At 31.0% G+C, this 15,370-nt stretch overlaps 2 protein-coding genes across 2 annotated transcripts; both read right to left on the reverse strand.

The window, feature by feature from the left end:
• Positions 1-304: 304 nt before the first annotated feature.
• On the reverse strand, positions 305-1,180 carry LOC107930908 (protein SRC2 homolog). The gene has a single exon (XM_016862669.2). It carries the CDS (start codon positions 1,178-1,180, stop codon positions 305-307), a length of 876 nt encoding a protein of 291 aa, XP_016718158.2.
• Positions 1,181-7,342: 6,162 nt separating this feature from the next.
• Positions 7,343-14,338, reverse strand: LOC107930937 (acyl-CoA-binding domain-containing protein 4). The gene is made up of 18 exons (XM_016862705.2): positions 14,091-14,338; positions 13,665-13,735; positions 13,017-13,080; positions 12,815-12,886; positions 12,303-12,440; positions 12,137-12,214; positions 11,764-11,862; positions 11,527-11,593; positions 11,358-11,419; positions 10,796-10,935; positions 9,932-10,058; positions 9,709-9,823; positions 9,482-9,570; positions 8,825-8,908; positions 8,574-8,744; positions 8,172-8,327; positions 7,970-8,029; positions 7,343-7,825 (listed from the first exon to the last, which is right to left on the reverse strand). Exons 1-18 carry the CDS (start codon positions 14,253-14,255, stop codon positions 7,631-7,633), a joined length of 1,953 nt encoding a protein of 650 aa, XP_016718194.2. The 5' UTR covers positions 14,256-14,338; the 3' UTR covers positions 7,343-7,630.
• Positions 14,339-15,370: the final 1,032 nt, after the last annotated feature.

A 15,370-nucleotide genomic window follows, 5' to 3' on the forward strand; every position in this document is an offset into this window, starting at 1 on the left:
TGTTAAGGTAATTGAGAAAGAAATAATTAATTGAATATGCAATGTAAATATTAAAAGAAAGTATTGAATGATAAATTATTTTAATTTTACAGATATTTATGATTTAAAATCAGAATTTTATATAATTTATATTTATTATCATTTTTCTAACAGTTTACATAAATTATTAATTTTTATTTTTGAGATTATTAAATACATTATACATAGATATATATAAAAAAATAACAAATATAAATCAAAACAAAATCCTTTATTATTGGCCTCATAAACATTCTCAATTCAAATTTCATATTCTTGAAAAACTCTAAGCGAATGCAAGACAACTGAAAAACAAACATAAAATAGCAAATAAAATTATTAAAACGAAAAGCCTTCTTATATAATCTTGAAAATCTTTATGAGCAGCTGCGAAATAATCTGCAAAATCTTGATAAGCATCTTCGAAATAATCTTCAAAATCCTCGTGAGCATCTTCGAAATAATCACCACCCCGCATTCCACCATATCCATGACCTCGAAAAGGTGGCTGTTGGTATCCATATGGCGGATATCCACTGCCAGGCGGCGGAGGGAAAGGATAATCTCCCATCGTAGGGTACCAGAAGCTCCACCCTGGATTACCATTTGCATGCGGTGGGTACATTGGCAGATACCCCATTGCAGCCATCTGATACATCATCGGAAGTGGTGGATACATCATAGTTGGCGGTTTCCTCCTATTTTTCCCAAAGTTCTTGGCGCCATCCGCCGTAAACGGAGGTGGCGGAACAACCTTGTTACACTTTTCACTGAACTTGTATTTGAAATTCAACATACCTTTAGTAATTCCATACAAAGAGATCGGTACGGCGGAGATTACGTTTCGATGGTCAATATAAAGCAGTTCCTTGACGGAGACATTAACCGTACCGATTTCTATGACTCCGAGCTCACAATCGGATTTAAGGCAGAATGCGACGGTGAGGAGGTCCCGCCGGACGGCGGCTTCATCGAAGTTGAATTTCACGGTGTGATTCCATTGGCGGTTTGAACCACGGCCTTCGCCGATTGGGGTCCTTTGCCTTGAAGGGTGATCGCCGTCGATTGAAACGACGGCGTAAACGGCCATAGTGCTCGAAAGATCGTCGACTTTGAGATCGTGGACGGAGATAACATCGATTTCTAAATGCCCACACTCCATGATTTTCATGGTATTTTTCAAAATAAAAAATGGAAAGAAACACTGAAAATGGATTGATGAATGAAGGCAAACAGCTATTCTATTATATATAAATAATGACAGACTTATTGGATAAAACCTAACTTTTATCTTTAAATTTAAAATTCTATATGGTGATTTTATTATGAATTATTAAATCATTAAAAATATTATTTTCAATCTATTTTAATTTTTTGACGGCTTATTGGATAAGACTTTTTTTTATCTCCTAAAAAATTAATATCCAAATATTTAAGAAGGATAAAATTAAATTTAAAATTTAAAATCCTTAAATTTTTTCTATAGAATAGAATCCTTACATTTATGACCTTATAATGATATGATTATTATTATCCTTAAAGCTTTATCCATCTACTCTTCATTTAGAATAACCTTAGTTTAACGAGTCATTTTAGATATAATTTTGTTGTCGTCTTCTTTAATTTGGTGAATATTTAATTTTTTTGTCGATTTGAATCATATGGGATTGATTTCCTTATCATCTTAAGTGATTGTAATCACTTCAAATATGTCGTGCTTAAGTTGTGACAAAACCAATTGTCAACGTGTCATGATGTATTATTGTCGCTGAGGCTAAAGACTTTATTGTGTTGATGTTGCTTGTCCTTTATCATCTACGACGAGTGTTTATTATTTCACCCCTAAATTACATGGTTCCATTCATTGAATGAATCAATCATTATGGATTAAAAAGAAAATGTTTGTTATTATGACATTTGTACGTGATGAAATTCGAAATAAAACACTTTAAAGTCTGCTATATAAGAATAAAAAGAGATAATATTTAGACATAATATTTAGAATTATCCATAACCTCTCTCCAACTAATAAATAAGAGGATAATGCGCTTCAACACACTTGAACTTACGTCCTCCTACATTAACAATAATGCACATACCAATCGAGCAAATAAATTTCAAATATTTTAATAAAATAATAATAATAAAAAGAAAATAGGAGAGCCATTTTGTTCTGTATAATAAGCATTCTCTACACTTTTACATAAAAACAAATCATTCTAAAATTGAAAGGTATGAATAAAGAAATCATAAGAGAAATATATTCATTTTTCAAAAAATTTATTTCTTTTTCCTTTTATTTTTTAATTTTATCAAGTAATGAATGGAAAGAATATTATTTTTACTTTTGATTTTACCATTTTTCTTATCAAAAACACTTATAAGAAAATATTATATTTGTTATATTTTTATTTTATTTTACTTTTTTACCTTTTCATATTTTTAATTTTCTTTCAATTCTGCCAAGCAAAACTTATTCTACGGCTCCTACTTTTGCCAAATCTATTAAAACTTCCTAGAGATCTCAAAATTAAAATTAAAATTTACATCGGTTTGGATGATTTAACATAGACTTTTATTACAACATTTAAATATTAATATTTATCTTCCTATTTAATAGATGAAATTGTATGAAACTGTGATTCTACATTATCCATATCTCTTTCTAATAGGAGAATGTCAAGTCAGATTTTTCCTCCTTATTTTTAGCTTTTTAGTTAGATTTAAATTTTTTTAGGAGAAAAAAACTGAAAATCAAGAGGAAAAATTTAATTTGTTATTTTCCTATTAAAAAAATATGAATGACGCGAAATCACAATTTCATATAATTATTTTTCCCTATTTAAAGATTGAGAAAGACAATAGATAATTTAAGCATTTGCATTAAATTCAAAAAAAAAATTAAAGTTAAAATTTTTTATTTTTATAATTCAATTTATTTAAATATTACCGGACATATTCGATGATTATTTAAACAAATAAAGCTAATATCCGTGGGTCTCACTAGTAGCAATCTAGTTTATTTGCTTATATTTAACTAAATTCTAAATACAAACTAAAAAAATTACATCATACAATTTTTTATTCATAAATTATTATTAACTACCTTAAAATGTTTCGGCCAAGTTTTGCATTTTTTAATTAGTTTTTGGTCGGTACAAATTAACGGAGTTAGTGTATATGTATAATTTAGTTAACAAAATACAAGTTCAAGAATCAATTAGGTTCAAAGAAGAATTTAGGGATCAATTAGATATAAATGAACAATTTTAAGGATTAAATTATATATTATCCATGAAGAAAATCTTAAAAGGGAGAATTCAGACAAAAGGTAGCTTGAAGTTTTGACTACAAGTCTAGTGAAATTAGACCTGTCTATGGGTCGGGTAAAGTTTTGTTAAAATTTTAGGCCTGTTTGTTAGGCTCAACTTATAAAATGGATTTAAATTTTTTTTAAGTCCGACTTGAATAAAAATGCTAAAACTCGAGTTCGACTTAGCCCGCTCAAATTAAAATTTGTTTATGTTATTTTTATATAAAAACTATAAAAAAATTAAAATAAATATTTATAAATAACAATAAGATAGATGTAACTTAACAAGCAAATGCCTCTAAAATAGTAACAATAACAACAAAATAATAGTAACATAATAGAAAAAATAATAGCAAAACAGTAAGAAAAAAATAAGAAAATAGCAGCAAAACAACAAGAAAATATCTTTTTTTTCTTTTTGTTAAATTAGGTTCGGCTCAGTCAAAAAAACTTACTTGAGGCCCAACATGTTTTTTAAACAAACATTATTTTTTACCTAAACCCATTTTTAAGTGAATATTTTTGCTCAAACTCTCCCACTGGTTTAAGTGGAATATTAATATTTTTAATTATCATTTAACATTAACATTATTTTATTTTTATTTTATTATTTAATATAATTATGATTTTAATATTTTATCATTTGTTATATATAATCATTTTAATACAATGATGATGATAGTATTTTTTTATTGTTTCACTATCATCAGATTCAATTATTGGTTACTCTACAGGAATTTTTAATCTCACTGACAATTATCTCCCAATGCATCTAAACAGTCAAACACATTATAATAGTTGAAAGATTTATTTTTAAGGAATAATTACTCAATATAAATATTAAAATAAATAATTGAATGATAAATTAGTACAATTTTACAGAATTTTATGAATTAAGACCACAATTTTATATTATTTATATTTATTATTTTTAACTATTTAAATAAATTACTAATTTTGATTTTGATTTTATTAAATACATTATATTATAATATACATATATATATAAGATAACAATAATAAATAAAATGGAAAATTATTCAAAGTATTGTCATTCAATTTTCAAATTATTCCAAAACTCAAAAACAAAGAAAAATTATTTAAATGGAAAATGAAAAAAAAAACACATGAATAGCAATTAAAACTAAAGACTTTCATAATCACCTTCAAAATCTTCAGCAGGTTGGAAATAATCTCCAAAATCATCATCATCAAAATAATCATCATCACCCCACATTCCACCATATCCATAATCTCGAAAAAGTGGCTGTTGGTATCCATATGACGGATATCTACCGCCAGGCGGTGGAGGGTAAGGATAATCTGCCATCGGAGGGTAGCGGAAGCTCCACCCTGGATTAGCATGTGTCACTGAACTTGTATTTGAAATTCAACATATCTTTAGTAATTCCATACAAAGAGATCGGTACGGCTTTGATTGCGTTTCGATGGTCATTATCAAGCAGTTCCTTGACGGAGACTTTAGCCGCACCGATTTCTAGGACTCCGATCTCACAATCGGATTTAAGGCAGAATGCGACGGTGAGGAGGTCCCGACGGACGGTGGCTTCATCGAAGTTGAATTTCACGGTGTGATTCCATTGGCGGTTTGAACCACGGCCTGTGCCGATTGGAGTCCTTTGCGCTGAAGTGTGATCACTTTCGATTGAAACGACGGCGTAAACGGCCATAGTGCGGAAATGATCGTCGACATTGAGATGGTGGGCGGACATAACATTGATTTCTAAACACCTAAATTGCATGATTTTAATGAAAAGAAAAACTGAAAACGGATTGATGAACAAAGGCAAACGGTTGATTATATTATACATAAACAATAGGGTTAATACGTAGATGCCCCTCAACTTGTATAAAAATATCTATTTGGTACCTAAAGTTATATTCCGTCACTTAGGTTAGTACATTTGCATAAACACCGTTAGTTTATACTAATATGGCACTAATAACCAATCCGTTGGTAACACATATAAATTTTAAAATTAAAAAACATAAAAAATAACCTCGACAAAAAAAACACTTTTTTATTAATTTATAAAAAATTGTCTAATTTTTAAAATTTATGCTCGTCGTGTGGCATATTGAGAGGTTGCCACGTGTTACTAACGAATTAGTTATCAATATCACACCAGTATAAACTAACGATGTTAGTGCTGAGCTACCAACTTGAAAATAGAATACAAATTCAAGTACTAACTATGTCCCGAAAAAAAAACTTGAGATAATTAGATTTTTTATACAAGTTGACGGCCAACTATGTGTTAACACTAAGGGTCAGTTCTTTATTGATTAAAAAAGGCACTTTTGACTCCAAAAACACTTTTAGAAGAAAAGCTGTGCAAAACAAACTGCTTTTGGCTGAAATTTTGAGCTTTTCAGAAGTGCTTTTCATAAGGAGAAGCTAAAATTACAAACGTGTTTTTTCCTCTAATAACATAGTATTTTCCTTTTTTTTCTTGGTGCTTAATTACAAACGTGTTTAAATCATTAATTAAAAATAAAAAATATTTTTAAAAAATACTAATTATAAATATTTAATGGTTATATTTAAATATTTAAAATATAGTTTATATATTCTAATTAAATTTTATAAATAATTAATATTTATTGCTTAAAAATATTTAAAATTTATATTTCATATATTAAAATATTAACAACAAGTTATAATATTTTTTATATTCTTACTAAAATATAATAATATTAACTAATTTAAATATTATTTAAATGCATATTTGTTACTTGATAATAACATGTTTAAAATTGACATTTTATTTCTAAAAAGTAGTTTTTGACAACAACACTAAAGACTTAAATTTTAAACTAAACTTTTCAAAAACACTTTTATACAGTACTTTTCAAAAGTAAATTTCAAAAACAATAAAGAACTGAATAATATATATAAATTAAAAAAAAAACTTTATCCAAAATAAAAAATTTATAATGGAAGACGAAATTATTTTCACTGTTATGGAAATATCTTATTTGTTACATGATTTTTAAATATTTATTTTAAATTAAAGTTAACATGTTATAAAATTTTATCCTAAAAATAATTATTAAATTGTTTATCTATAAATGTTTTAACTAGAAATTTACAATAATTACACTTAATATTTGATAAATTTAAAAAATTAAAATTAAATATAATTATAGTGTAAATTTTTAATTATAATTTTATCTTTAGATTTTAAATAGCAACCAAAGGTTTTTGATTTTTCGTTTTGGAAACTGCTATTCCTTAAATTAAATGATTATTTGATAGAATCCAGGTGCCAATTTGATTGGACAGAGTGACTTTCCATTTTCTTTTTTCTTTTCGAAGTATGTGGGTAGGTTTGTTTTTATTTCTGTTGTTTGTTTTTTCTTTGGGCCTGTTTTTCATTTGACTCTGGCCCCTTGAACTTGTTTTGTATTTCTTTTTCTTGTTTCTGTCCAATCCAATATTGCTTTCCAAAAAAGAAGAAAAGACCGACATATAAATTCTATTTTATATTAAATAGAAACCATTTATCATATTAACTATAATTCATATAAAATTAGTTTGAAATGTAAAAATTTATTATCCAAACTCGACTCGATACGAGTTTGTTGAGCCCACAAACAAGTCTAAGCATGATTACATGAGTGATATTTTATTGTATGGATGTTTATTAGAGGTATACATATATCGGATCAAAACGGGTCGATGTTCAATTTTAAAATATTTTTTATGTTTAAGCTTGTTTTGAAGTCGGATCGATCCACCCAAAAGCTCATTTTACTATTAAAAAAATAAATATAAATGAAATGCACCAATAGTAAAGTAGTTTGTATCTAATGAAACTTTAATTTGAGATTTCAATCTTACCATTTAACTAAAAAGACTATTTATTCCACTGAAATTGGGTTTCCAGAAATATTAACTTAATTTCCTTTTAACCAGCATGCCATTTTTCATTAACCAAACATACCCTAAATAATATCACAGAATCAGAATAAAACCATAGGCAAACATTTCAAACCTATATTTTCAATTAAAAAATAACATAATATTTTGAATACAAATTAGGATAAAACTTGCGCAAAAAACAAATGGAACAACCGCACCAGCGATGTGTAAATGTATAATAATAAGCTGTGAGACTGTAATCTATTGGGACATGTGTTCATGCCAAAAAAGCCCTAATTAGATATATATTATTCCCATCATAGAAAGAACAGGGTTAAGTAGAAGAAAAATGATTAATGAGAAAAAAAATTAAAGAATCTAGCCATCATTAGTTGGGCCTTTCAATTGAATTTTCAGGCATGGTTATCGATGGCGGTATATTCTGGAGGGTTACCGGCAAGCCAACCCCAAACACCGCTCGCACCCTGCCTCTGCTTTGCATTTAAGGCAGCTTGTTCGGATGCGGCTTTCTGTCGTTGCAGGAGTTCAAGTTCTTTTTCTAGTGTTTCCATTGTCTGAAGCTTTTGTCGCAGTTCTGCGACTTCAACCTGTTGGTTCAAGAGAATTAGAAGAATACTGCAGTTTTTTCGAAAACTGAAATTGGTGTATTTAGAATGGTTGTTTTAAAAGGAGGAAACAGATGAAAGCAGGGAGTATGAGTAATGGGATTGCTCTTTTGATCCAGATTATACCTCTAATTTGAAGCATCTTGACTGCTCAGTGCCAAGTTGACCACGTACGGATTGGAGCTCCTAAGATGCAAATGGAATTTAGAGAGAAAAAATGTACAGGAAGATGCACACCACTGTTTCGGACTAGCGAACAATTGAAACTGTCAAAGAAAGCTACATGACCTGCCATTGCCAATGACATCATAAGTTAAGACATTAATACCTTGTACAATTCCGCGTTTCGAGTCTCAGCTTCTAGTAGTTGTTGCTTTAGCTGGAGAGACTGTAACTTCTCCTCGCTCAGTGATGATTCCAGTTCTTGCTTTTCCACCTCGAGTGTTGCTATAATGCGTTCGTTAGTCTTCTCACATTCAGATATCTGCACATAAGCTAAAACTTGAGCTGAAGAAAAATATTGACATAAAATTTACAACTTCGAGACTCGATAAAAATTTTGCAGAGGTTGAAAGCAAATTTCAGGTGTTGCTTCTGAATGTTGCGAAATATAATAAATCCGCTCTATCAAATATAGCACGTGTGTACTTTACATCAGATGATTTCAACCAGCAGATCAAATATAATAAATGGCTTTGAATGTTGAATGCAGAAGCAAAATATAACATACAGTGGGCTTTGAGTCGACATTGTCCATAACAATTTCTCGTATTTTTCCTTGTCCAATTTCAAATTCGGACCGCAGATCTCTGGTAGTATTAGTGACATTATGCACGGCAGAAGGAGCCTCTGTAATATTTGATTGTAAGTGTAACTTACAACTTGGGTTGAGAATATTAACCTGGAAGCAAAACATAACAGATCAAAATAGAAACAAAGTGATCAACAAAGTCGGAGAAACGAGACTAAAAGTGTCTCTACCTCACTGTTGTAACGCCCATTATATCCTCCAAATGATACAAGTATATCATCACCCTTTAAGGAGCCCACAACCAGACTCAAGCCCTAAAATAAGAGAATCAGATTTAATTTTATGTACTCTTTGCATCGACCAATATACTGCAGAGAGGCGCAATGTCCAGAAATTTTGAACTATTTCCATGCAACAGTAATTTTGCTTTTAAGCTTAAGAGCTAAAGAAGTCGATGAAGTTAATTGATGAGAATCTATGTTGCTCTGACTCTTCATTTTCCTTTAAGTAACCATGTCCAACACATATTAGAACATAGGTATGGGAAAATATGACCCGTAAAAGATGCTCTAAATACATGAAAAAACTTAGAATAATTTGAACATACCAATATCTGAAACTTACACCTGAGTCGTAGGTAAAATAGATGAGAAAAGACATGTCAAAATTATTATTGATAATCAAGTCAAATGATCATAATCATTACAAAGAAGCACAACATATGCAGAAAGTCTAACAATCCTTGTATATCAAGATTCAGAAGTTTAAACTTTTGCAGCAGTCCCGACACATTTGAAACAATATACATATGATTAAGCAATGCAAAAAGAGATTTGCCACATGCACAGAGTTTTGAACATAATAAGCATTCGTACAATGTAAAATACCTCACTAGCAAGAGGAACAGTTCCTTCAACTGATGTCACAACTGACCAAACGAAGCTAGACATGTTAAGGACTATAGTTTTTGACGCCCCTGCAGGAAGAGAAAAGGACAAACAACGAAGAATAAGTAGTGATAGAAGTAAGCTTTTTCACACGACCAATCCGCCAAGCTTTTCTTATTGTCATATCAAACGCTGACGGTATAATAACACTAAAACTAAGCATTTACCGCTTTTGTTGTCTCCACCTCCAGCAATAAACCAGTTTTCCCCAATAGTCACTCCTGCATGACCAGCTCTAGGAGTTGGTAACTCACCTAGTTGTGCAGGTTTTGACCATTCCATCTACAAATCCAAATAAAAAGAAAAAAAAGAAAAAAAAAAGAAGGAAAGATAAAGAAATTAATTCCTCAGACAAGCAAATGAGAAAACTGAAAAGTGTAATTATCTTACAGTTTGCAAATCAAGGACATGCAAATCATTGAAGAAAGTAGCATGTGAACTCCCACCGAAAACAAGAAGGTAACGCTCTGCATGTACCGCTGCAGCATGATCAGACCTTGGTGATGGAGCTACCCCACTGCATGACAATGATGATAAACAGACGTTAAGAGTAACCAAGGAATATCAATTTCAAATGACACTCTTTGTTAGACCTGCAGTTGTTCCAAACACTCTTCCAATCTATAAAATAATTGGATGCAAGGGATTGCTCAAAATAAAAGTTCAAGAGGATTAAATCAAGCTGTCCTTTACTTCATAAAACTACATCTTTAAACAGGTGGGATCCATAATAATTTGTAGAAAATATGCTCGAGTCAAATAACACAATAGTACTTTTCATGTCCAATGCCAATGTATCTAAAAATAAAGGAATTCAAGCATGAGTGGTAATTTTGGATCACCACTTCAAAATCAGTTTAATACAACAATTTTTAGAAAATTTAAATATAAAGTACTTAACAGGACTGAAGTCGACCTAATTAAGAATTAAATTTTGATCACAAGTTAACCTTATGAACCAGATTGAAATTCAAACAGCAGATTCTTAGCTGGTATGATATTGAACCTTAATCAGATTAGGTCACTGGGGCTATGCAACAAGATCCTAGTTCAATGGCAGCTGTTGAGATTTTGGAAGACAGCAAATATCATTTCAATTACAATCTCAATGTGACAGCAAATATCATTTCAATTTCAATCTCAATGTTATCGGCTTCAGAGAAGCCAGTACAACATATTTAACAATAATGTTCAGACATCAAATAACGTGTGTGGAGGGATAGTGCATGAATAAAATTGCCAAAATAATCTTACGCGACATCGATTTCATCCCAGGTCATGGTTTCTAAGTCAAGAATATATAGATCATTCAAGAGTGTTCTGTTTGCACCCTGTCCACCAAATATCACCAAGGTGGTTCCAACAAGGTTCACAGATTGACCTCCACGAGAGACCTGCAAGTAACTCACAAAGATAGGATAAAAGCTTGTAACATATTGGCAAAAGAATTTCAGACAAAACATTCACAAATGGGAAAATAATGGGGGAACAGGCACATGCAACTCACATTTTTCCTTTTACATGTTTGCAACCAGTCTTTGTTCAACCACATTAACAAGTTCAAAAACTAACATTGCCCAGCAATCAACATTATATGGATTCAGTTTCCAATTTCTTAAATACAATTAACAAGGAAGATCAAGCCCACTGGCAGTCTGTCACTATTTCAGAAACACTCAAAAACCAAAGGCAGATATACATCTTTCTGAAGAACACAAGAAACCATGAACCCACTAATTTTTCTAATTTTAGCTTGCAGAAATTTTTTAGATGAAACAGGAGGACAGGTAGTCAAGAGGAAGAACAGATAAAATACCGGTGGTTTGCCATAAGTATTTAACATTGACCAGGTACCAGTTTGCAGATCAAATGCCTTCACTGCCATAGAAATACAGAACAGTAAATAAGTCTTCAAGAGAAAGGAGGAGATGAATGATAAAGCCATCAACTCTTTAAAATTACTATAAGGGGACAGAATCAAGTACCCTGGATAGTTTCAGAAGGATCTTTCATATGGCCAGCAATTGAAAGAAGCTTGTTCCCCCATGGTATCTATGGGGAAAGAAGATAAGAAGAAACAGAGTCAAATGATAACAGTAAGACAATAGCAAATACAAGAATTTTCAGAAAACAGATTCTAAAGAGATGTACGTCTTTCCATCAGAGAATTGCTTTTTGCAAGGCAAAAAGAAAATAATAAAGAAAGTCATTTATCTACTAACCAGTGAATGGCCAGCACATGGGGCTATGTTTAGTGGAGATGGTGATTCCACAGCCTTTGTTCCTACCTTTGACCAAGTCCAACTTCTAAAATCTAGAACCTGAACCACTTCTCAAATTAGGGGGGAAAGCCATCATGTGTAGTTTCAATGGTCCATGAATTTAGAAACAAGAATCCAGGTTATCAAGACTACAGAAACAGATCCAAGCTTTCCAGTAACAGCCTGGAACTGATAATCATAATTTAGTAAGATTTCATTTCGGGTCGAAAACTATAGAACAAACTATTTTTTTATTAGGATATAAAAAATAAAATTAGAACATTACATATCAGGATGCACATATATTGCATATTGATGTAAATAATTTACTTACATGAAGATCACCAAGGTAACGGCCATTGTGGTTTCCGCCATATATATACATCTTCTCCTGCAGAACAGCTGCTCCATGCTGAAAAATAAGAGTAAATGCGCTTGGATGAGGACAAAGGCAAGAAGAAGAAGAAAGGGTGGTATTTAAATGATAGAGATGCCAATACTTGATATCGAGCTTTGGGATTTTGACCGGTTATTGGAGGAGAAATCCACGTATCATATATGACAACCGAACCAAGGCCTTCTGATATAACATCTTTGTCCTGAGTTTGCACCAGGCTACCATTTTCAGCAGTAATGGTCTTTGTCTCAGCAAAAGAATTCCCATTCTCAGTAATAGGCTCAAAATTTGAATAATGCTATGAACATGCATACAAGTTGAGTGGGTAAAGCAAGTACATAGAACAACAAGCCTATCAAAGACAAGCATCTTCTATTAAGGAACTTGGCTTCTCTCCATTCAACGATAAGTACATTAAAAACAACAATTATGCAAAAAACCAGATGAAAATCAAATTAAAGTATTTCAAAACTAAAAATTATTCAAAAGTTGGGAACAGGCTTTTAGACAAAGTTAAATGCCGTTAAAATGGTAAAGTCACCCAGCAAAACTATGAAAATAGAAGACATTTGGAAATGGTAAAATCATACTACGGAAACGGTGAAAACATCTTACATTCATTTGTACATCTATAGTAGGCTCCAAAACAAAGTTAGAAGCCCTTGAATACCATCCCGGATCTTCTTCCTGGACGAGAAGTCAATGAATGAGGAATAAAATAGAAAACAATTATATCCAACTATACCGATTCATATACATAAAAAATAAATTTAAAAAAAAGAAAAGAAAAAAGAAGCAGAATTTTATTGGTCTATACCTCCAATATTTTCACAAAGAGACGCATGGCTTCTGTAGTAGCCATGTTACCAAGCTGCTGCCAGCTGTATAAAAATAATAAAAGGCTTTAGGAGAAGAACAATTATCAAATGAAGGAAAAAATGCTATAGATCACATCCATCTGAAATATAATAAATTTGTGAACTATCCAAATTCTTGTGCTACACAAAAAAAAAGCATGCCTATACGGCAGACAGAAAATTAGACCAACCCAGACCAATAAACATAAATAAACACAGAAGTACTGCATTTTTCTTTTTTGGGCACTAGAATTAAGATACATAAACTATACAGCACAGTGCCGCAATGTTACCTAGTATTGACACAACTAAAAAACATCAAACGTGCGTAAGTAAATGGCCACTCCTATATATAACCTATTCATTCACATCTCTTCGAATCAACATTACTATCATTAACACCACTTTTGAGCAAATGAAACAAAACACTACCACCCCAAGCATAACCATATCAAACTAAAATAGCTAACTGTAAACACACGCAAGCATTACCACCCTAAGCATACAATACTAAAATGCCTTATTTTATGACATTATTCCGTTACATACAACAACACAAAGAACCATAAAGGCAATGTTAGACATAGCAGCAAATGAGCTTTGCAGACCTTTTCCATTTGCTCTGTTCGACAGGATTCCACGAACTTGGTTTCGGAACATCACAAGGACCTATAGTAGCCTGTAAATCACATATATAATGCAGAAAATTAATAACCTAACGAAATATTACTTTCCTATTTCAACAACAAAATACTTATTCGATTGTTCGGGAGACCACCATAAGAATTGTCTAAGGTTCAAAGCGCAAAAACCAGATCTACCAAAATTACATTTAAAATGCTCCAGAATGAGAAATGCAAATCATATGCAAAAGCAATATATTGAATGGAATCCTTAGCTGAAACAAGATAAATACGACGTTGCCGGGAATGCAATTCAAATAAAGAGAAATCAGCAGAAGCAAACCGGTAGCGTAACGGAGAAGACCAGATCCAATGAAACAGATATAGAGAGAATGAAAATGGTGAAATGACCTGCTGGTATAAGGCGTAGAGGATCAAAGCGACCTCGTTTGAGAACCTGGAGCTGACGTCGTTGTTGTTGGAATTGAGAGATCCGTCTAATCCAGCGTAAGAAGCCGCCGCATAGAATCGATCCGGGTACGCGAGGCCAGTGCTTGTCCTCGCCATTGTTGTCATTTTCTTCTTCTTCTTCTACCTTTTATTTCCTTTTCCTCTGTTTTTCTCGCAGAGATTGAATTTGTTATTTTGTTTAATAAATATATATAATTTAGTTATAATATAATAAGGATCCTAAGTTTATATTAATTTTACAAATTTTCTATAATTTTATATGCATTATTAATATTTTAATAATTCTATTCAGGTTTTGTTTCCGATGATAAGTCTATACTGCTTGGCAAAATTGATAGAAATATCAAACAGTTATATTAACAAATTGATTATTAAAGTATTTATATTAGAAAAAAATTATAAAAATTATAATACACTATCATAATTTATTTGTTTGTTTTAAGTTATAGAGTGGTTAAATATGTTTTAAGTCCTTATATACTACCTACATTTGAAATTTAGCCCCTATTTTTAGTTTCAGGAATATAGTCATTTACTTTTTGAATTTAAAATTTGAGATCCAATTATGATTACATTTTAAAAGTAGAAAGATTAAATTATGATAAAAATAATAATGTATATAGATTTAATCTCAAGTTTAAACATAGTTTAAAGGTCAAAATTGAAATTTAATCATTGTCTTATGATGTCTAAGAAGCAATGCAAACCTAAAATAAATGAGAAACCATGTGCCAGTTTCTAAAATTCTTATATTATTCAAATTATATATAATCACGTAATGTTTTAACCGAAAAATTATATATATTAACTATTTAGACTAATTAATAACATTGTAAAAATATAAAGACCTAATTATGTTCAAAATTAAAATATATAAAATATCAAATTTAGGTATATTAGAGGGACCACAATTGATATCTAACCATATTGATGAAAAGCCAAAAAAAAAAGAGAGGATAAATCTCAAATTTATACATGAACTCTGATTTAATGTGTAATTGTATACGTGAACTTTAATTTGGTGCAATTATACACGTGAAATTTTAATTGTGGTTCAAATGTGCACCAAATATAGTTCCTTTTTTTGACAAAAGGACACCCTCCAGAGGATATTTCCACTTCACAATTTGACCTGAAGCACCACCTAAACTCACGAAAGAAGAAAACACCAGCCCTACTTCACGGGCAAGTTTAGTAGCATCAACAAGAACAACATCCGC

The sequence above is a fragment of the Gossypium hirsutum genome, chromosome D11 (assembly GCF_007990345.1).
Source record: "Gossypium hirsutum isolate 1008001.06 chromosome D11, Gossypium_hirsutum_v2.1, whole genome shotgun sequence".
In the NCBI taxonomy this organism is placed as follows: domain Eukaryota; kingdom Viridiplantae; phylum Streptophyta; class Magnoliopsida; order Malvales; family Malvaceae; genus Gossypium; species Gossypium hirsutum.

Coding starts and splice junctions, on each gene's coding strand:
- LOC107930908 (XM_016862669.2), bottom strand. CDS start 1,180: ATGGAGTGTGGGCATTTAGAAATCGATGTTATCTCCGTCCACGATCTC.
- LOC107930937 (XM_016862705.2), bottom strand. CDS start 14,255: ATGACAACAATGGCGAGGACAAGCACTGGCCTCGCGTACCCGGATCGA. Junction 12,887..13,016: donor TCTTTGTGAAAATATTGGAG/GTATAGACCAAT, acceptor CTTCTCGTCCAG/GAAGAAGATCCGGGATGGTA. Junction 9,824..9,931: donor ATGTCCTTGATTTGCAAACT/GTAAGATAATTA, acceptor TTGGATTTGTAG/ATGGAATGGTCAAAACCTGC.